The following is a 24,615-nucleotide window of genomic DNA, read 5'->3' as shown; positions in this document are numbered from 1 at the left end:
CTTATGTTTTTCGCATTTGACGAGAAAAACTGTACGTAAATCAGTGGAGTTCTTGTGTGTGTGTGTGTATCTCGAAAACCAAATCGACCGATGTACACGAAAATGCTACACAAGATTGGAAGTTAGAATGGGACAGTCCTTCCCAAATTTGGTCCGGACTCTGACTTCCAAGCTTTTTTATAATGGGGAGATGGGCATTTTCGCGATTTTGGGTTAATAACTCTGTAAAGTATGATCGGATTGTTACCAAATGTCATGGGCACATTAAGGTTGAGATTTCTCATCACACTAGTCACTACAAAAAATGATCCTGATTGTTGATCATTCTGGATTTGAGAAAGATCTTTTGAGTTTTCGAGGGTAAAATTTTACGTTATTCAATATAAACGTATGTAATCTCGAAAAGGAGCAGCGGGGAGAGGGTATGCCATCTCTCTGATTGCTCTTGTTTAGTGTTGTGTTAGATCGCGTAGGGCAAATGGTAGTATATATATTGTTACGTCTCTGTTCGTTAGTTAATTTTCCGTAAATTCGTTCCGACGAAACTTTAGCAACACAAGTCCTTTCTTAAATAAAACTTGTTTATTCTTTCTGAATATAACTTTGCGATACACTTAATTTCAACAATCGCGCTATAACAAACGCTATAATTCAAACGAACGTCTCACGTGCTCAACAATATTCTCTCTGACTGCAGTTCAATTACTCATTGTTCCGTCACGTTGTGACCGTCTTATATATACAAGACTAACACATCTCTAGTAAATGCTAGAGCATTCACGAAGGAACAGGATATTTCTAGAAGGAGTGGCGTGATACTAGTCACGTGACCTCGCTGACGCAACAATATATATATATATTTGTTTATCAAGTATACTTGATTATAACCAAAAAGGAGAAAACTTAACACATAAAAGTAGAGTCATTGAATAGCCATAAGTATTACTTCGCCCAAACTTACGCATTTTATACACAGTCGACTTTCTATTTGCTGTATGCGATCTAATGTAGACTTTTTTGTTTAAGGAAGACAATTTTTAAATGTAAAAATTAACTATTGGTTTCGCTTTTCGAAAGTTAAATAATTATCCTCGTCGAAACAATTGTCCAGTGTTATGACAGACAGGAGGTAATCGACTAAACTTTTACATATATACTGGAATAGAATGATACATCTCAAAATTAAATAAAAATACGAAAGGGTTACTTAGGGCTAAAGAGATATAATACAATTTTATATGCTCGGCATGGCCAGGTGGTTAAGGCACTCGACTCGCAATCTGAGGGTCGCGGGTTCGAATCCCCGTCACACCAAACATGCTCGCCCTTTCAGCCGTGGGGGCGTTGTAATGTGACGGTCAATCCCTCTATTCGTTGGTAAAAGAGTAGCCCAAGAGTTGGCGGTGGGTGGTGTTGACTAGCTGCCTTCCCTCTAGTCTTACACTACTAAATTAGGGACGGCTAGCGCAGATAGCCCTCGTGTAGCTTTGCGCGAAATTCAAAAACAAACAAACAATTTTATACGATTCTCTTATCTCTATTCATTTTTGTCAGAGATATGGTGTGTTAATACTTTCTCAAACGAACGGTTATAATCCATTTTTGTATGTGATATTGTTCACATTTTGCTCACTTTAAAAATCAAAAAAATGCATAAAACTACCCGTATAAAGGGAGTTTTTTTGTGAAATTATCGTTACCAGTGGTAATACAATTATAAATAAAATTAAACACTATTTTATATGTTTTAAATATAAAATATATATGGTATTTGATCTAGAAAAGTAAGGTTAACAGGGAAGGAAGGGGGATGAACCCCGATCGATTGAGTATATCTAAAACTCGGTTTACCGTTGGGGAGCATGCGTGGACGTACTTGTGGTAGTGGCGGTGAAATTTCAGACGATGCAGAAAAACGGTAAGTTTAATATATATATGCGTAAGTGTTTAGTGCTATTCTTACGTATCTACGTAACAGAAAATAACTAGAGTTCATTAACTCGATTATTTACATTTTATATTGACTAATTTTACATATAAAATTACGTCCTAACTTTGACAGTGTGTGCAACTGGAATACCACTCCCAAACGGTAAGCTGCATAGAATCGATTTTAACCGTATGTTACTTTATGAGCACGCTTGTTTAGTTGTAACTTAAATACAAGTACTACGAGTCAGTAAGATCTAAGACAAGTTTACATTTATCATCAGAATTTTATATTTTTACTTGGTACTCGTAAACCCGTTTCAGTCGTAGGATAGCTATAGTTCGTATTCCAATTTAATTTTTGAAATTCGTATGAAAACAGAAAAGGTTTACTTAATTTATTTTCATTTAAAGATTGGACGTATTCCATATTTCTACTACTTATAGTTATTATTAATAGCACATGGTACACATATTTAGGTAAGACTTACTGTGTATAGAATATTAATGAGTAATATTTAACTTGAAGGAGCATCACCATTACCATAGCACTTTTAGTTTTAGTGTTATGAATATTCATTTTCTTATGTAATTTGTGAAAAACATCTAAAATTAAATATCTGAATAATGCCTCTTGGATAGGACAGACCCTTTAATTTCTGTAATATGTTCACTCCTTGAATTTTAATTCATAAGTGTAATTGGTAAAAATTACAGTACTTTTTGTAAAATTTCTGTAATTTTAATTTTTTTGTGAAGTGACTTGTATGAAAATCAGTTTAGTAGTAGTAGTATGCCCTGTGCAGATTAAACTTTTGAAATGTGTTCCAAACTACAACTAAAAATGCTATAACTTAATTTAGGTACAGTTGTGGTGAAGATTACTTAAGTTTCACAACCTACCCCAAGGTTTCGGTAAGCTTAAACAACAAATGGTATGATTTTGAGTATAAATATCTTACTTTTAATTATGTAACAAAAATTACATTATAAAAGATTTTTTTACTAATGTAGTAAAATGCACTGGTTCAAATATCTTTGTTCTAATTTAACAAAGTATTTCAATTTTTAAAAGGAGAGCAAAAGATCAAGTATGTACTCTGAGTAAAGTGTAAATTATATGTATACCTCAGCTATATATTTGGTATTGTAATGCAAGACACCTTATTTGAAGAGTTTTGTTCATGACTACACTAAGATTCTTCATTATTAACAATATGGTATTTCTTTCATTCCATAAATAATGTTTTATTTTATAATTTCCTTTAATGTAAAAAGTGCACATGCTTCTAAATATTAGATCATGTTTATCTAGCTTTATAAAAGTCTTTGAACCTGTCTAACTTCTAATACATCTGAAGAAGACCCTTACCATCACCTCAGTATTGCCGGTAAATGTAACAAACATATTTTCAGTAACATTAAGTAGTAATAACACTAGTATGCATAATAATGCGTTTTAACTACTTTGTATGGGAAAAACCACCAATGGTATTACATGTTTACTAATTAACTACTTTATATTGGAAAAACCACCAGTGATATTACATGTTTACTAATTAACTACTTTACATTGAAAGAACCACCAGTGATATTACATGTTTACTAATTAACTACTTTCTATTGAAAGAACCACCAATGGTATTACATGTTTACTAATTAACTACTTTCTATTGAAAGAACCACCAATGGTATTACATGTTCACTAATTAACTTCTTTCTATTGAAAGAACCACCAATGGCATTACATGTTTACTAATTAACTTCTTTCTATTGAAAGAACCACCAATGGTATTACATGTTTACTAATTAACTACTTTAGATTGTAAGAACCACCAGTGGTATTACATGTTTACTAATTAACTACTTTAGATTGTAAGAACCACCAGTGGTATAACATGTTTACTTTTTGAGTGACTTATCTCTCAATGTATCATGACCATTTTTTTTCCAGTCATGCTATTGAGTGAATTCCCATCTATATTAACCCTTCCATTATGAGTTGGGTGGTATACACCCAGCTTATAACCACGAAAGTATCCACGAGAGTAATTATACTATGATTTTTGATAACGTATGCACATCTTTACAAAATTTTGCAGGTTACTGGTAAACATTACAACGTTTTCGTACACAAATTATCAGGTTTTTAAATTAAATATTAAGAGTTTTTAATTAAAGATTTTCCATAAACATTTGTCTTTCAGAATATTGACTATCCAACATGCAAAGCAATTTAGATTTTAAGATTAAAAATACTTTAATTCATTAAACATTTTAAAATTTTACATGCAAAATCCTATAATTTCTAGATAATTATCAATTTTTCTTTAGAAAATACTTTATACTTTATTTGTTATTCTCACAACTGTATTTCCTAAAAATTAGGAAAAAAATATAAATTGTGCTTTTTTTTTGTTTTAGAATGACTACAAATTATAACACGAAAACACAAATTTTTAGCCTAAATAGCTTAAATCTCATAACATTATACATTTATATGTATTTATTATTCTTATTATATTGACCTTCCAGCTGTATCTGGCTAACAGTACAGAAGTTACAATGATGAGGTGCATGTGCACTCATGTTACCTTTTTCAATAATATATATAACTGACCTTTAGTCTTTACAAAGTGACCTGTCTTGGCTGTTTTTTTAGTGGACTAGTATTTTGTAAAATACAATCACATTTTGATTAATATACATTATATATGTATATACATTATTTCTATTTACAAATAAGTTCTTAAACTTATTTTTCTTAAAAAAAATAAAACAGTAAATAAAGAAGAAAAGCAAACAATTATCTCTTCCAGATTTGACGTTTGTACTCGGTTGCTGCTTATCGTAGGTTGGAAAGCCCTATGAAATTTCCCACATGGAGGATGTGAAAAGAAATTTTTTTTTAGGTTTTATATTACATTTTAAATAACCAAAAAGTCATAAATTACAATATTGATACTATAATTTATCTAGTGTAGTAATTAAGCTGTATTTGGGTCTAAAAAATATGAAATTTCAAGCTCATTAAAGACTTACCCCATCATTTGAAATCTTGTGTGAAAAGAGCGAATTTAGCACAATAACACGTCAAAATGGCTGATAAAACCACTAGGGGACATTCTGAGCTGTTGATTGGTTATTCATATCATATATAGAAGTAAGTGTATACAAGGGACATGGAAAGATGTGGGCATGGGAGCCACTGTGTTTGATTCAGTACAGGAACAATATCTTAGCAAATTTAAAAGATAAGAGGCTCTTATTTTATATCCTAGCTTGTCAATATCGATATATATATATATATATATTGGTGTACTTTGGTGACAGTATTTTCTTGTAGGCAGATTTTGTTAAACAAGACCGATGTCCTTAGGTTTACTTTCTTCTTATATATATATTTTGTATTTTGACATCACAAACATCTTATTTGAACCAGTGCTGCATTCAACATACGATATGACACACAAAAATTGATGTTTAGCTGTGTTTTTTAATATTTACTTTTGAATTAAGAAATTAACTAATGTATAATACTATTCTGGAAATAGAAGCAATTGAATTTTAGCCAAATTTGGTCAAAAATTGCTTTTGGTGGCCATTTTGGATTTTCACAAATACCCTATGCCATTGTAATTATTTTCATAATTTTACTGAAATTGAGCCAAGATTTTCCCTCCTCCTAATTCAAGTATAAGTAATCCAAATATGGAAACAGCTTTTACTTGTATCCTAAAACAATCCTCCCAGTTACCATTTAAACTCCGCTACTATAGGATGTTAAGATTTATGAAAAGGATTCATGCCCTGTTTTTTGAAATTATTGCAATCCGATGTTTGACAAAATGTATAAGCACCCAATTTAGAGCAAATACTCTTCAAACCATGTAGTTTACTATATTAAAAACCTGAGATGGTATTTTTCCTTGTTCCAAAGTAATAGTCATCTGACAATTGACTAAATTATAAAGCGAATATGCCTAAATTCTATTTCACATGATATATTGATAATTGCTGTTCAGTTCCAAAGAGTGCTTAAAACTATATCAAGGTTAATTCTATAATGAAACTGAATATTATCTACATGAGCTAGAATAGTTCAACAACTTGGATAGATTAAATAGTAACAATCAGAAATCCCAATTTTGATTAGTTGATCATTTTTGTGACATTAATCAATTTAACTGTAATTTTGATGACTGGATAGTTTGAATAATTGGAAACATTAGCTGGTTATTTTACTTGGCACTAATTGAAGCTCCTAGGTAAGAAATTCATAGAGTACATTGCCCAGCTCTAATCATCAATAAAATTAACACTAAATTTTAAATTCACTTTTATTATGTACATAATTATGTTGTAGTCAATAACTTTTTTGTGTATATTTTTTTTCAATAGCCAATCTTTGTAGTTTAATCATATTTTAAAAGAAAAATAATCAATAACTTTACCACAAACTACACATTTTTATATATTAATAATGATTCCATAAAGTTTTATATAAAAAAATTAGATCACATACAAAAATATTTAAGATTAAGACAAGATATTACAGAGCTGTTCTATAAATCGGACAAGTGCACTGTAACATGTATAATATTAACAGTAGGCCTACGAGTAAGCTAAGTTTACTGCATGAGAAACTTTATTCTTTTGCATTAAAGTTTAATGAAGATGATCTTATTTTAGGACAGTACAGACAATTTCATGTTGGGGTGATGATCATTTTGCATTAATAAGCACTATATTACTTCAAATTCATAATAGCTGATCAGCTGCATTAACATTTTAATGGACTGATAAAATGTCCAATCATGTTTTTATGATGTAAGAGGCAGAGTACTTTGTTGGAGAAAAAAACAACAAGGTTCTATGGATTTAATACCAAAGATTGTTTTTTTGAGTTAGCAAGATTAAGTTTTATAAAGTTTGTTAAAAATGATTTTTTTATAACTTGAATCATATAAAATTAACTATATTTCAAAACCATTACTTAAAGTATCTTGCATGCATATGGAAAACAACAACTAATAATTGTTTTACTTTTTAACAAGGCCCAGCATGGCCAGGTGGTTAGGGTACTCGACTCGCAATCTGCGGGTCGTGGGTTTGAATCCCCATCACACCAAACATGCTCGCCCTTTCAGCCATGGGGGCATTATAATGTGACGGTCAATCCCACTATTCGTTGGTAAAAGAGTATCCCAAGAGTTGGCGGTGTGTGGCGATGACTAGCTGTCTTCCCTCTAGTCTTACACTGCAGATAGCCCTCGTGTAGCTTTGCGCGAAATTCAAAACAAACAAACAAACTTTTTAACAGACTAGAGATGACTATGATTTGAGTAAACCATACAAAAACCATAATTATGAAATATGTTATTCATGCTATAGGTTGACATTTATAAGGTTTTTGCCCATTTCTCAAACTGTGGGTTTGCAAAGATAATAAAATATTAATACTAATAATTGCATTCACTGTTTTCATATTTTCTCTTATATATCTGTGTGCATCTGTGTTTTTGCTGCTATGATAAGCGTGGGAAGGGATCATGATAAAAATATATCTAGAAAATGATGATCTACATTCTAGAATACAAAAATTTTGTTTGTGAACTTGTAATCTGAAAATATATTTGTTTTTGGCGTGATGGAAAGTACTGAATTTTTTTATTCCAGATCTCCCTATTTACACACCAAGCCGGAGATTTGGTGAGTACACATTTCTGTATTGGTGTATTTTATAGTCAGTTATATTGAAGTTGTATAGACAATAATAACTTCCAATCAGAATAAACTATGTTCTTGGAGCAAAAACAGAAGAAGAAAGGTCCACCTTTCAAAAGCACTCGGGTTATAGGGTTTTTATTCATTTATATCAAGACTTCTTGAACCAATGTATTTTTCTAACACCATGAATATAAAGATTAGAATGCATTGTTTCATTAGTTGGGTAACCTCGCTGTTAATGATAGTTTTGACCAACTTGGGAGATTAGGTTAGTCCTAAGTGCAAATTCTAAGCTAGTGGTTTCCAAACTGTGTGTTGTGGCAAATTGCTAGGATTGTTGTGAGAGTTTGATCAAATGAAGAATAATTAATAACATAAAAAAAATTGAATGTGGCAGCAGAAGTTATCATACAAATCAAGGTAAGTGGGTTAGGGCAGGGGTTCCCAAACTTTGCCAACTGGAGGATCCCCTAAAACGTCTTTACTGTATTGGCAGACCACCTCAAGTTAAAAATAGTTTTTATCATGTGTAACTGGTGTATCATATATGTATGTTACTACCTTTACAGCTTGATTTTAGTTTTTAAAAAAGAACAATGAAAAGAGATTTAAATATGGAAAATTAAAAAAAAATCTTCCAAGTTATTTTAATTTGAAGAATGATACTGCTTTGTTGAAACATTCTTACGAATTTCTTGGTCAATGTCTGACAGTTTCAAACGAAGATCTGGTTTCGCATTTATCTTATTTCTACACTTCAGTTTTATATAAGCAAGTTGAGAGAAACCCCACATTTTATGTTATTCATTACTCTTTCAGTAAATGGTAATTTCATAAATTTGATGTATCACTGGAACCTCTGGGCTAGGGTATTGTCAGTGAAAAGTGTTTGGAAACCACTTTTCTAAGCTAACAATGTGAAACAATCTGTAAACTTGTCACTTGCAGTTTAAGGTAGTTATACCTGCTACAGCCGTTACTGTTGCTGCAGGCTTCCTGACTAATATTATCGGGTTCAGTACTCCAATTATTGGCTGAGGACAGCAATTATTCGATGAGAAATGTCTACATTCATGAAATCTTCATCACTACACAAGGAATAAATATTTTGTTATGCCTGCTCCTGGGGTGTCTGACAGGGAGGATGAGAATTGGGACAGCCTATTCTCCCCCCCTCCTGAATATGCTTTCTAGTCATGAGTGATATTGGGGGATTTACTCAGACTTCATTCACCCTTTGTGGAATTAATTAATCAGGTTTGTGCTGTCTTATTATCCTTATCTTCTGTTTCCTATGATTCTTAACCTTCACTCCTTGGTGTGAATCTATGGGTCAATATTTAGTTCCCTACCTCGCCTGATGTTGGGGTTCATTGCCCAATGTTTTAGCAGATCACTTTCAGTTGAGGGTTAGTATGCCTCATCTGCCTTGTACATCTGAAGATCTTGCTTATGCGCTTCATAGATCTTCCTTCCCTTATCTTGATTTTAGAATCTTACAGTACATTGTGGGGTTATAACCCTAATGCATTGGTGAATTTATCAAAACCTCAATTTTCCTGTTTCATACTGATGTTGCCCATAGATTTGAGTGCATTATCGACTTTGCACTGGCTGGCTCAGGCAATTCTCTTGTTTCCTGAAGGGTTTTCAGATGATGTTCATGGTCTTCTGTTTACTACAATGGCATGCCTTTCATCTTCAGATGTGGCAGCTATGCTGTTGGGACCTTCCAGATCAGGATGCCATTTTTTCTTGAGTATGTTTTCCCACTCCTTCCCAGCATGACTTGTGCATGGCACCTTTTTTGCGTAAAGAGGCCTGAGTTGAGTCCGCTCATCTGCATAATTCATTATCCTCATTAGCTTCCCATTTATCCCAACCTCCTCCTACTGTTTCTGTGTCTTACCCCCTTCCTACCCTTTGCTGGTTCAAGCTTCTTGTTCTTCATCTATTTGCAGTCGGGTTATTACTCGAAGACATTTCAGAGGATTACAGTGTTGGTGAATCAGCATCAGAGTTGAGGCCAGTAGGTGCCAGGCTTTTCCATTTTTTGCCAAGTGTGAACACCATTTACAACAGATCCATGGGTTCTACAGGTTCTTTCAGTGGGTCTGGCCTGTTACTTCCGTTCCCCTCTCCTGTTGTCTCCTCATCCAATTGCCTTCCCTCACCAAGGGATCCTGTTTCTTGCCAGCATATACAGGAGGCAGTTAAGGACATTAGAAAGAGGCCATAGAAATTGGGGAACCTTCTCAGCCGGAGTTTTACTCCTGTCTGTTCGTCATACCCTCATAGACTGGAACTTGGTGACCTTTTATTGATTTCTTGTTCCTGAACCATTTTCTGGTTGTTCGCAATTTCACAATGAAGTCTTACTTAACCCTTTGTTGGGGTCACCCCCGGGTCGTGGATGATGAAGGTTGATGTGTCGGATGTCTTTCTACACATTCCAATCTTCCAGTCATCCTGACATTTCCTCCATTTTGTTTATCAATTTCAGGCTTTGCCATTTGGCCTGGCATTGGCTCCTTATGCCTTCTACCGAGTTGTTAGGTCGTTTGCTCGACTGCTTCATACCAGTGGCCTTCATTTTCCACCATTACATGGAGGACTGGCTACTTTTGGATTCCTCTCATATCGAATCTCATCTTCATACTCAGTTTCTTCTATAAAAGGCTGCCAGAGTGAGTAGGCCCATCAAGGTGAAGTAATTTCTCACAACCACACAATATCTGGTTTACCTTGGTGTGTTTTTCAATTACCTCATCAGCTGGGCCCTGCCTTCTCCCCTTTGCTAACAGGATATGGAACATTTCCTCTCCCTTTCCTACAGCATGAGAGGCCCTATTTCTTTTATTATATGTGTTACCTTCAATTCAGGATTCCTTAGTTTCTCTTAATACCCTGCCACCCCACCTATTGGAAGGGATTTTACCTGTATACATATCCTCCTATTCATCTTCTTCCAAGGATCCTTTCATTTTTTCAGACCACTCTGTGCCATGTGCTGCTACTGGCTCAGTTTTGGCCTGCTCAGAAGTAGTTTCCACTTCTGTGCAGGCCTTTGGTGTCTCCTCCCCTTCCTTTGCCATTGTCTCTGATGCTCCTCCATTAACCTTAATCAGACGTGGATCATCCATTCATTTCTGCCTGGTGGCTTCATGCTTGGCTTTTGTTTGGTCCTTGGCGGTTTATCAGCATAAATAGTATACTTTCCCCTGCTGGGGATATTGTCCTTCACTTCCACAATTAACTGCATTTTCCACTTGGCTCTTTGATAAGGGACTGTCAATTTCCTCAATTGCTGACTGTCAAGCTGCAATATCTAGCACATTCAGATTTATTAAGTTTGCCTCTGTTTTTCAGTCTCCAGTGTTGTCTTTGTTATTTCATTCATTTTTCTTTCACTGTTTTCCCTGCTGTGTGTGTCTACCAGATTGGTATCTCAATGTTGTCCATCATGCTCTCCCTTATCCTCCATTTGAACCTTTGTCTTCATGTTCCCTGGATCACCTTTCCTCATATTATTGGCTTGTGGCTGGCAGCGATCTGAGATCTTTGCGATTGATACTGGCCGTTTGTTCTCCTCTTCCCTGACCATTCGTTTTTGCCCAAGACTTCTGTTACTAGGGAGGATATTTCCACTTTTTCTCTCATTTCATTCTTCTCCATTTTCTGCTTTAATGTCCATTCTGATCCTGACTGCTTCCTGTGTTTGGTCTGGGCCCCCTGGTGGTATCTCACTCACACTGCTCCCTTCTGTGGTTCTTGTAACCATTTGTTTATTCCATGGAATCTTTCCATTATCCTTACAGGTAGGATCCACCAGTTAATTAGGCTGATGTATTCTTCCCTTTTGCCTGTGGAGTGTCGCCTTTTAGGTTATCTTCTCGTCAAAACTGTCACCTCACCATGTCCCTGGTTGTCCATTTCTGTCTTTCTTTGGAGGTCATTGGGGCTGGTATGTAGACTACACCTCTTACTTTTGGTTCACATTACTTACATCACATGGTCTTTTCTTGCTCAGTGTTATCTGTTTACCTGCAGTTGCCATCTTAAACACAATCTTGTTATGACTGATGTGGACTATGTTTTGTCATTTCTTAATTTACAGGGGCCTTTTAACTAGTGTATTGTCAATCCTCTCCGTGGCAAGTGGTGCCTGACCAGGTATCTTTTTTTTTTAATCCTTACTGTGACCATGATGGGGTGTTCTGTAGGACTGTTAGTAGTTCTCTCTAGTTGTCTTTTGCTTCATCAATATGTTCATCCCAGACCATACACTCATGGACACACAAGTAAAGTAGACAGGGATTGCTGCCCATCTATGATGCTCTGTGGCATTCAGACTTCCTACCATGGACCTGACGTACAATTTCAGATGCTGTTGGGTGTTGGTTGATCGACTTCGTAGACATGGTAGCTCTGTTTTTCAAAATAGGGTGTCGTGGTCACCCGTTGTACTGTCTTCAGTTGTGTGGTCCTCCTGACTCTAAAGTGAATTTTCCCTCCTTTCTTCTAGTGGAGTATGGAAGTCCTAGCCACTAGCCACTGGGGGTGGTGGACCATAGAAGCCTGTCAGAATTTGAATCCTGTCGATCGCATGAAGCCCTTACTACCACGGACCTCAGGCTTCCGTGGGGTCAGGTGTTGGTTGGAGATGATCCAGCTAAGTAAGTCCTTACATGTGTTCTGACCGGTATCCCTTCTCCTACTGTGGACTGGATGAAAAATGCCCAGTGCCTCCAGGTATTGAACTTGAGATGCACCCCAGGTTTGTGGTCCCTCTTCCTTCCATCTGCTGTATGTCAGTTCCTGGCAGATCTAGTGTTGGTTTTAGCTGGAAGCAGCACATGTATTCCCACTTGTGTCCGGACTGAAAAAACATACCCAATACCGCCAGGTTTTGGTCCGGAGATGTCATCCCACTAGGGCTTTCCTCCTTTCTACCATCCGCTGGGTGTCGTTTTGTGATGGGTCAGGTGTTGATTGGGTTGGAAGTATGCACAAATGGAGACTGATTTTGGTACAGAAGCTTGTCTTTCCTACCAATTCTCGTTTTGAGGTGATGTACAATTCAAGATGCTGCCAGGTGTTCAATGAGATTGAACTACCACTATGGTCCATTGCGCCCTAGCCACTCAACACACCCAAGGTTCCCATTAATAGGTAATACGTATTATGGGATTCCTTCACGTTTTGGCCCGGTATGGCCAGATGGTTAGGGCACTCAACTCGCAATCTGCGGGTCGCGGGTTCGAATATCCGTCACACCCAACATGCTCGTCCTTTCAGTCGTGGGAGCATTATATACGGATGGTCAATCCCATTATTCGTTGGTAAAAGAGTAGCCCAAGAGTTGGCAGTGGTTGGTGATGACTAGCTGCCTTCCCTCTAGTCTTACACTGCTAAATTAGGGATGGCTAATGCAGATAGCCCTCGTGCAGCTTTGCACGAAATTCAAAACAAACAAACCTTCATGTTTTTCCACCTTTCATGTTCGCGACACAGCCATAAAAGGGCGAAGAGTATACCTGGCTCAGATGTGGTGCAGTCTCCGATTGAGGTGTGATATTTTCTTTTTTGGTTCCACACCTCATGGTCTCTCTTTGGATGTTTCGTAAAGGTGGATAACTTTTTCACCAGCCGTCCACCAGTTCATTGTGGGATTCTAGCTATTTTGTGAGAGGAGGTAAGATATTTTGTTATTGGAAGTTGACATTTTCCTCAAATGAAAATGTATTTCCAATAGATACTTACCTTCACTCACATTTCCCACTTCTGGTGATATGTAGTGTAGGTCCTATGATCAATCTCAAAGTGATTAATGAGTGTAAGTATGGAGAGGGGACTGGTTATGATGTGGCATTCCTATTAATGGAGAGTTGCTGCATAATCATTTACTTGTGGATATGCAGAAGCAGGAGATGTAAGGCTAGTGGCAAGTGTTGAAAATTTGCATCGATAGAAAGCAGTACTGATGAAGAAAGGCTATTTTTTTTAGATGAGGTATCTATCGGAAATACATTTTTACTTTAGGAAAATGTTAACTTTGATTAATTACCTAACACTAATTGTAGTGATTGCAGATCTTAGGTATCGACTGAATCATCTCAGTCTATATTTGACCCATTGCAACTGGCTCGTATAAACTATACAAGTTAAATATATGTTATTATGATACCATCAATGTCACACATGAAATGCCAAGCTTCAAAAATTTATTGTATTAATTTTTATTTGTTTTGTTTGTTTGCTAGTTTGGTTAATCCTAGCATTTTCAATACTTTTTAATACCAAAAATAAATACATGTATCAATGTATTTAAAATCAACAAGTTTGAATTTCTCACTTTTACGTACAACCTTTCTTTTGCATTTTCTTTTGAATGTTGGTGTTATAAAAAGTCCTATAAAGTACTTACTGGTGTAAATACAGATTAACATCCAGCCGTCCTAAAATCTACACATATGGTACCAGGTGTCAAATGTTGTTACAGGGGGCGCAGCATTATTAATAACAAATTATTGCTGACTCTAGCTCTCAGACTAATGGCCAAAATTAAAATATTTGTATGATCAATAAAACTAACTTATTAAGAATATAATTAAATACTGGACACACCTCTCTTAGGTAATTATAGAAAAAAATGAAAAAGTACATCCAACATTAGGTATGTTTTAATACTCATGAAAAAACTTTCCAGAACTAATCTGAAAAGAAGTAGAAGAGATACTGTTAGAAAGATGTACATACAGTACGTATCAGGTGGTATACAATTGATCTGTGCCCTCCACAAGTATCAAAACCTGGTTTTCATGTTATAAGCCCTCACAATTGTCAAGCCACTAGAGGGCAGGCATACAATTAGAAGTTATTGAAAGGGACAACTTGTTTAGGTAACTGACAATTATGTGCAACTTCATCAAGTCAACAAGATTTCAGTCCATTGCCATGCTAATGAAGGTGTACAAAAGTGTTGTCTAATCATGGGCTCAACACGTGGGTTGTATTTTATTATCTTTCAAATGTAAGAAACATGGTAAGAAAGTGAAACACTATCCTCATTTTATTTTTCGAAAACATCTGTTATCAGTACATACATTTATAAACGGTATGTGAAAGCAGTTTACAAATGTTTTGAGATACCGTAAATAAATGTGAAATATGCTTGTTATCCAATAGTAGTTGTCTATTTATATTAAAAATACGTTCATTACATACCCTTCCCATTAGGAGAGATACATAGGCAGACCAACGTCACCTGTAATGTTAACTAAACTAGTGCCAAATCAGATTTTTATTTGTAAGTAGTTATTGAACTAATCAAATTTTGCTATACTTATTTCAAATTCCTACTACACCCTAAAAATAAGTAAACATCAAAAATGTTTCCCACGCCCTCCTCTTCCCTACCCCATACAAAAATAAGTAGAAATATTAGGAATATTTCATGGGCAATCATTAAAATATTTTTACATTGTTAAATATACTCAAACACAAACATAATTCCCATGTTTTAAAAATAGACAAACATTAAAATATTTTTACATCGTTAAATATACTAAAACACAAACATAATTCCTATGTTTTAAAAATAGACAGACATTAAAATATTTTCTACATTCTCAAAGTTAAGCACTCATTTGTCCAAGTCGGGGAGAAATTTGAAATACTTCTCACATATTTCAAAAATAGGCAAACATTAGTACTTCCTACATCTCCATAAATGTACAGACAACAAAAATAGTCAAACATTAGTACTTCCTACATCTCCATAAACGTAGACATCAAAAATAGTCAAACATTAGTACTTCCTACATCCCCATAAATGTACAGACAATAAAAATAGTCAAACATTAGTACTTCCTACATCCCCATAAACGTACGGACATCAAAATAGTCAAACATTAGTATTTCCTACATCCCTATAAACGTACAGACAACAAAAATAGGCAAACATTAGTACTTCCTACATCCCCATAAACGTACAGACATCAAAAATAGTCAAACATTAGTACTTCCTACATCCCTATAATCGTACAGACAACAAAAATAGTCAAAACATTAGTACTTCCTACATCCCTATAAACGTACAGACAACAAAAATAGTCAAACATTAGTACTTCCTACATCCCCATAAACGTAGACATCAAAAATAGTCAAACATTAGTACTTCCTACATCCCCATAAACGTAGACATCAAAAATAGTCAAACATTAGTACTTCCTACATCCCCATAAACGTACAGACATCAAAAATAGTCAAACATTAAGAATATTACTTGCAGTGCAAACATTGTATGAAAATGAACCGATAGCTTACAATGTGATTGGCTGCCATCGAAGCACTGATAGACACACACCAGCATAATGCCTGATAAAGTAGAAGAAGTTTAACTGTTCTCAAGTGTTAATGTGTTGAATGTACTAACGGCTACCAGGACAAAAACACGTAGAAGTCAAAGTCTTGACAATTTTATAAATAATTTCATGTTACTGTTGGAGCTGTATGGAAACTGAAGAGGAATGAACTAGTATTATTGATAATAGAAATAAACAGCCCAGACTTTTCAAAAGTGATGTTAAGTAACTTGGGTTGTTATTTGTGTGACAAACAACAATTCATTAGAGACTTTGTGAATAACCTAGCCTTCTTCATATACACGTCAGTGTTTCAATGGATCTGTAAAGACAAAACAGATACACCATTAAGGTGAGGTCACCAGATCAAAGGTCTAAATGAACATCAAATTTCATATAAAGCTGGAGCAGGAGGATGCTCTTTACAGTTTCATCTATATTTACATTGTTTGGCAATGATCACTGATAGCTTGTTGAATGGTAGAGGGGAGAATGGGATCATATTAATGTTAAATAGACCATTTACTCTGTTTATAATTCCTATATATCTATCATTTATTTAATTACCCTTATTTATTATAAGGAAATACATTTATAATATTTGAGGTGTTTATAATGCGGTCTTGAATATATTTCACACTAAAAATAACTATTAAAGCAGTGAAACAGCTAAAATATGTAGTTTTTAACCATAGCATTGCTAATGGGGGCTATGGCCCCATTAGATTACAAATGCATATTTGTGAACCATATTTTTGTAGGTTCATGTCTTTGGTTCCAGATTTTCTAATAATGTATAAACCACATACACAAAAACAGAACAAAAAATATACCGCCAATACTGTAAATAAATCCGTTTCCTGTGTGTTTTACGTAGAAAATGAGTGTTTTGGCACAGTTTTTCCTTTTTTTTTTAAACACTATTCTACCACCATTCGTTTTAGTGATATCCGAGCGAATTGGAAGTCAACTAACCACTTTTATCTGGAAATTTGCTAGATTGTTCTTAACGTTTCACGTTTACTCTACTAGCTTTATAAATGTTACCAGTAGAAAAGACTTGACACGATGTAAGGAGATACGAAACGCTAATTTATTGCGATGAAAATTTTACTCTTGTGATCAAATAACTAAACTAAACGTTGGATATACGAAAGTAAATAAATAAACTAAATAGACCTTATTCAACGGTGTTGATTACTTGTGGTCACTATGGGGGGGTGAAGGTGCACGCAAATTAGGGGATGGCTACTTGTTTGTGCACGGAAGAATAGGGGTGTAGAAAATCTGTCTCGGGCCTCAAAATATAAACACTATTATTTTCCATGTTATGAATACTTAAACATGAAAGGGACGTTTGCAACAAAATACAGTATTTTGTGTGTGTGTGTGACATTTAACTCGTACAGTGAGGATGAAAGTATTTCGGAATCGCTAGTAATTAAACATGTTTTTGTTTCAATTGATGTAAGTAAAACTTGAACATATAAAATATTCTCGCAGTTAATGAAATATTCAGTATTATATACTTAAGTATCATGTTTTCAGTCGTTATATCTATCATCCTGAAAGAAAACAAAAAATAGGAATACATGAATACTCCTTCTTTGTAACTAATTTTTGAAGCAGAATTTTGTAAAATGGATTATAACCCTAGCCAGGGAAAACTTGTGTATAAAGGTAGTCTCAAAGTTTTCCACATGTGGAAATGTTAATATATCACTGCATTGGTCTTGTGGTTAGGGCACTTGAGCCGTAATCTGAAGGTCGAGGGTTCAAATCCTCGTCCTTTCACTCACAAGGGCATTATAAAGTGATGGTCAATCCCACTATTTGTTGGTAGATTAGCCCGATAATGGGGTGTGTGGTGGTTAAAATTATGGATGGTTTATTCAGATGGCTCTCAAGTATCTTTACCTGAAATTTAAAAACCAATGAACTATAGTAACAAGTACAAGAACTTGATTTAAATTACAATAAAATTGATATTTTTCCACTTATTTCTACATGTGATCTTTTTCACAGTCAAACTTTTTTTTTTCAGTACAATAACACTGCAGCATATTGGTATTTGATATTTATGTAAGTATTATGTGTAATTTATACAGCTTGTAATTCACAACACATCTCACAACGCTAAAATTCGTGTTTCGATGCCTGCGGTGAGAAGGGCACAAACAGCTCATCGTGTAACTATATTTAATAACAAAGAAGCCGTTTCTTATGTTCTCAAGCCCATACCTTTCCTCCCCATGGGTTCAACGGTAAATCTGAAGGCTTATAACGCTAAAAACCGAGTTTCGACACCCGTGGTGGACACAGCATAGATAATCCATTGCGTAGCTTTGTGCTCAACCAATAAGCAAATCTTGTGCTCCTTTCTGACATGAAATAACCTTAAATGTAAGTTTATCCTTAGTGTATACGGAGATTGAAATACTTTTAATTACCCATGCCTTAATTTTGTGGTGATATTTATTAAATTTTGCATTTTCAAAAGTAAAACGATGTTTATTTTAGTTGTGTATTTATCCAAGAATTCGTTATAGATTGTTGTGTGGTGTGTTTTCTGATCATTTTGTTTCTTCCAGTCTGCTAATAAAATAATTTATAAAACTGTCGATTACTCTCTGTATACAACACGTCTTAGTCTTCGTGAAGAATTATCAATAATATGAGTTCTGATTCTATAGTTTGACATTTTGGGCCTTGTTTTAATGATGTGGTTATATTTTGAACGTGAATGGCTAATATAAATAATTATGATTGTAATATGTGAAATGGGACTGTAAATGCTAAGCCTGGAAAATGCATTTTTTCAATTAATACATTTTATTTTAGTTGTGTATTTATCCAAGAATTCGTTATAGATTGTTGTGTGGTGTGTTTTCTGATCATTTTGTTTCTTCCAGTCTGCTAATAAAATAATTTATAAAACTGTCGATTACTCTCTGTATACAACACGTCTTAGTCTTTGTGAAGAATTATCAATAATATGAGTTCTGATTCTATAGTTTGACATTTTGGGCCTTGTTTTAATGATGTGGTTATATTTTGAACGTGAATGGCTAATATAAATAGTTATGATTGTAATATGTGAAATGGGACTGTAAATGCTAAGCCTGGAAAATTCATTTTTTCAATTAATTTTAACTTCAATTCTACGTACTTAGTGAAACTAAAAATTAACCTGACATTCAGTGTGGCTGATTAGATATACTGTTCTTAAGTTTCTACTTATAAAGATTATAATTGTTTCATCTGTGGGGTACCATCGTTGTTAACGATGTTTTTGGCCGTAATCCCATTAATATTTCACGAAACTTGACCAGCTTTGGAGATTTAGGTTACAATTTACAATTTAAGTTAACAATCTCTAAAATATAAGTATCCCTTGTCATCCAGATGCCAAGAATAAATATGCTATAGGACATTATTGCGTAGTGTTATTAATATTAGACACATGTATGTATACAAGTAACTACGATGAATAAGCTTCAGTACATAATGGTTAATTGCATCAAGTTTTAGGTGAGGGAAGGGGGTAATTTTCTATGTATACAATTAAAGGATGTGTTACCTTTTTTTTTGTGTATAAGAAATTGTGGGGGGATACTTTTGTGTGCAAGCGATTTTCTAAATGCTAATCTCGTTGCAAAAAAAAAAATACTGCTCTCTAAGCCTGATTAGCCCCCAGCTGAGTTTAAACTGTACTCCTCTAAAAGGGTCATGACAACTTTGTAATATTCTATGTCGTCTTGTACATAAAGTTCATCTAAAGATGTAACTTTGTAATATTCTGTGTCATCTTGTACATAAAGTTCATCTAAAGATGTAACTTTGTAATATTCTGTGTCATCTTGTACATAAAGTTCATCTAAAGATGTAGCTTTGTAATATTCTATGTCACCTTGTACATAAAGTTCATCTAAAGATGTAACTTTGTAATATTCTATGTCATCTTGTACATAAAGTTCATCTAAAGATGTAACTTTGTAATATTCTATGTCATCTTGTACATAAAGTTCATCTAAAGATGTAACTTCATAATATTCTATGTCACCTTGTACATAAAGTTCATCTAAAGATATAGCTTTGTAATATTCTATGTCATCTTGTACATGTCAAAGTTATATTCTAAAGTCTATTTTCTTTGTCAACTGAAATAAATAACAAGCACATTTGTCGACTTTGTTCTTTATTTAATACTGAAAAGACTATGTGTGTTTGTTTTCGGTATAATTGTGTTCTTTTAGAATAAGATAGTTCCGCTAAATCAGTTGGATTTATCAAAAATTATGATCAAGACCAAAAGGCAAGTTAGTGTAACGCCACGAATTCCAACCGGCCCATTTATTCAACCTATCTAAAGATCAGGCGCCTGACCCTTCTCGTGAAAGGGCCGGAGTCTGGACTTTGTACACCTCTCACTAACACGTACATGGAAGCTGATTTCTTAATTGAACGTGAATGAAACAACAACAAACACTTCCTGCCATCAAGCTTGAGCTGACGTCAGAATACCCCATTTCCCCGTTTTAAACAAAGTATATCTACCCTGCACAACTCACTAGCTCCTATTTCGGCATTGAAAGATGGTTGAGTGTGCTGACTAATCAATTATCTTCATACGTCGGAAGTTTCAGAGTGCGACTAACAGTTTAGTCTGGACTTCTTCAAGTTTATGAAATATGTAAATCAAGGCAATCTTCCCGCATGACTCTCAAATTATATATTGCACTGTAACAAGTTTGTGGTTAGTTTCATTGTATTCGTGTGTTTATCAAGATTTGAACTCTTTAACATTTTTTTCTCCTTTTTTTCTCCTTCCATATTTCGTCGCTTGACGTGGACTTGGACACTTAACAATAGTGAGTACCTGTTTCTTTCTGTATTAAGACTTTACCACGTGTGTTAATAAACCTTACTGTGAAAATTGTTTTAAGCAGTCAAAAACCAAAACATTTCCGTTGTAAAATTACTCACGGTAATGATAAACGTATCCAGTATGATAATCATTTCTTTACTAAGTTAATCGTTCAGTAAGGTTTATTATTCAACAGTGTATATCTACAGGATGTTGTCTGTTTTGTACATTATCGTTAAATTGAAATTTGAAAACTAATAACACAAAATGATTTGCAATGATCAGAAGTTTGGTTTATGCAAATACTTTGCTAAAGCGATTTCGCGTGTCACTTTTAGTTAATGACATTTTTAGTATTTCAGTTTCTTACCGTTCATATCTCTTAATATAATGTTAAGAAAGTGTGATAATAATGAGCGTTGCAGAGCCAACAGAAGGAGGGGGGCACTTTACTTAATTCTAATGAAGGCCCCCTCTAAGTATTAAAGTATTTATGATTAGATGAAAAACAACCATCCAATGCTATCTAACAGCAAAATTTGAGTTCGTAGAAACTACATAATATAATTGATGACTGAAAAATAAACTAATATATATTAATAATAATCAAGGTCCCCTTTAATGTGTAGTAGGAAAGGGACCCTATCATCACAGTGGACCCAGCGTACAGTCAGAAGGGCCCCTATACACTGAGTGGCCGAATCCAGACAATCTCATTTAAAATATCAAAATAATAATAAAAGTTTTGTAAGCATAAAAATGTATAATATTAATGTTGTAGCCACAATTAGGCACGTGCATTGTCGTTTTTTGGTAAAGGGCCCCTTTCGTATCCCATGATATTTAATCTGAAAGGAGCCCCTGAAAATAAATGGACAAGAGTCCCTGATAGATGTAATAAAAAATAGTTAATGATTTTAGTGTGTTTAATCATTGTGTATTATAGGTCATTCTCACAAATCGATATAAGTTACTGGTTTCTGTGTCGCTACGGTAAATAAGCACTGTATACAAATCGTAGTTACTAGTGAAGTTACGTCGATTTTTCTGTCCACGTGAACACTGCTTTACTATCCATTAGTCAGTTTTTAATTGTTTGTGTCAGTTGGTATGATGTTTACATTTTATGATTGATGTTTAATCGTCGTGTCCTGAACTGGTGGGGTCATCTGTCTTATCCAGTCGCACCACTATACGGTAGTTTGTCTGTCGGTCAGTCAGTAGACATGACGTCACATAAATAAAACGTGAGCATACAATGAATAAAGAGAAGAATTACCCACTCTGTAGGCTATAACACAGCAGGACATATGAATTTCAAAAACTAGAAATAAAAATGTTACTCTTAATTTTTGGTTTTATTTACTCTTGAAACAGAACAGTTTCGGGAGCCCCGCGGAAGTACATCTAGTGTGTATGTTTATTTGTGTGCATACCTTTCATTTCTGTACTGAAATTATGGGGGCTCCAGAGTAAGTGTAAGTAATGGGCCCCACTGAGAAAATCGCATCCCACTTTTCAAAATCCTTCGTATGGGCCAGAGTTTAGATGTCTGGAAATTAACTTGTAAAGATTGAAGGAATTATATTGTCGTAAGCTGTACTTTCAATGCTATAACTAAGTTGTTTGCTAAAGGGAGCTGATAACCATGATATAATAATAGAGTAGCTGCTGTTTATGAATGCAAGTAATCCGTTAGTGAACTCACTGAAAATTCACTGAAGTATGTAGTGAGAGTCCGATAGAATTCTATAAGTAAGTGTATTTAAATTCGATGACGAGGAACCCACTTTGAGACGGCTTGAATGGGTAATGAAGAAAAACTTTAATATAAGATTAACATAACAGCAAATGTACAACGTTTCGACAAAGTTTTATCATTATCAGTGTATTTGTAAGTTGACTTACAATTAATCTCGGAATTTGTTTGTGAACTTAGGACTACAATTTGTGTCAAAGTGAACGTAGCTTACAGCAAACGTTACAGAAGAAATATGTTAATTTGGCATGGCAATATGTTTTACCAAATAATCCAAAAGAATCTGTCTAACGATATAACATGTTACAACAATATGTTTAATGTTTAAAAGTTATGGCATTGATAGACGCAGGTGGAGTTTGAGGGGTTCGTGGAGCCACCCCACATTTCAAGATAATTTATTTTGTTATATTATTTTATAAAAAAAACTATAATGGCTTAAATCAGTAAACTCGGTTTGTGTGCTAAAAAATTCATTGGCCTGTTTTAAATAAGTCATTTCCGACCCGTATACTACCAGTAATGTGATCTATATTAAATCGTAATGTAATTGGTCGAGCGTAAAGTAATTAGGCCATACTACATGTAGGGTGTCCGATTTTATGAATTTGGTGAGGCGGGCCTTTGAGAGATGTATGTAAATTCCGCTTTGTGTGCCCAGAGAAGTGAGAGGAGGAGGGGTGTGTGTGTGTGTTATATTTAATGATCAAGATTATTCTCAGTAATTCATATATAATTAACATTTATAGAACCCAAATTAATCAACAATTATTGTCTCCTAAATACGAAGAATAAGTTGACTCTTCTAGTGAAGCTTGCTGCATTAGGTTTTCAAGTTTTTGTACTACTGGAATCAACATTAAAACATCGATTTATTACAGAAAGAAAATATTTAGTAGTCTTAAAGAAAGCCATCATTAAATAGTGGAACATGAGTTGTTACAAAAGGCAGAGTATTAGGTATTCTGGGAGGGAATATCATTAAAACTATGGAATGTCTTGGAACAATTGGTTAAGTTCAATAAATGGCCTTTAATTATAGTAAGAAGGTACTAAATTTGAATTATCATAATTTTTATCACTCTTTTAATATAAATAGGGAAAAAATTAAAATTTTAATTGAAAGTAGGGATTGTTGGTTATTCGTAGAATCGCTATAAGAAGTATCCAAAACAAAATAAATGCTGCAATAATAAATACACAAACAAGTAAAGTGATACTAGTTGGATAGATTTTAAAACGTCAAGTAAGTTTGAGAAATCTTTTAGCGATAGTCCGATGTGTCTAGACGCTAGCCCCACTGAGGTGACCAGGTAGGTAGTAGACGTAAAAGTAGGTATTGAAAATCGTTTTAAAATCTATCCAACTAGTATCACTTTACTTGTTTGTGTATTTTTTAATTGTAGCATTTATTTTGTTTTGGATACTTCTTATAGCAATTCAACAAATAACCAACGATCCCTACTTTCCGTTAAAATTGTAATTTTATTTTTCTATTTATATTAATATATTTTTTATATGTCCATGGAATAGACACAACATCTATAAACTTCCAGTATAGTCATATACCTGATAGCTGTAACTTTACAAGAATTAAAACCACAATAACAAATTTATAAAAAGTAATCCTTACATTGGCCTACAGATAAGTGTATAAAGCTGCCAGAATAGAGATTAAATTTTATACATTTGTGATCATGGTTTTAATTCTTGTTTCATTACACTTTGTAGCAGGTTCCGTGCCTTCTTTTTTTTTAATTCATAATTTTTTTAATACTCTTGGTTGTTTACTTTTTATGTTATATCTGTATAAAGTATAAAGTGTCTATCCATCGATATGTAGCGCCATCCATTGGGTTGAAAAGATACTTAAGTATGTCCATGATATGTTTACCATTCATATTATACCCATATATACATGGATTGTTATCGGAATATCAAAAGTGGATACGCACAGACCAGTC

At 34.3% G+C, this 24,615-nt stretch overlaps 1 protein-coding gene across 8 annotated transcripts in view; it reads left to right on the top strand.

Annotated features, from left to right (window-relative positions):
* LOC106459979 (septin-7-like) overlaps positions 1-24,615 on the top strand; it is a 72,836-nt gene that overhangs the window by 2,256 nt on the left and 45,965 nt on the right. The window contains exons 1-3 of one of the 8 annotated variants that reach the window (XM_022386560.1): positions 1,883-1,918; positions 2,793-2,844; positions 7,609-7,641. Coding sequence is in view for 2 of the 8 variants with exons in the window: in XM_022386557.1 (XP_022242265.1) it covers positions 1,906-1,918; positions 7,609-7,640 (45 nt within the window). In the remaining 6 variants the exon portion in view is untranslated. Of the gene's footprint in view, positions 1-1,852; positions 1,919-2,047; positions 2,093-2,792; positions 2,865-7,608; positions 7,642-20,261; positions 20,897-24,615 lie in introns of those variants that run through there. The other 7 variants (XM_022386561.1, XM_022386557.1, XM_022386562.1 and 4 more) reach the window with 7 other exon arrangements.

Source organism: Limulus polyphemus, unplaced genomic scaffold, assembly GCF_000517525.1.
Source record: "Limulus polyphemus unplaced genomic scaffold, Limulus_polyphemus-2.1.2 Scaffold689, whole genome shotgun sequence".
NCBI classification, from domain to species: domain Eukaryota; kingdom Metazoa; phylum Arthropoda; class Merostomata; order Xiphosura; family Limulidae; genus Limulus; species Limulus polyphemus.
This window is presented reverse-complemented; position numbering and strand designations above follow the sequence as displayed.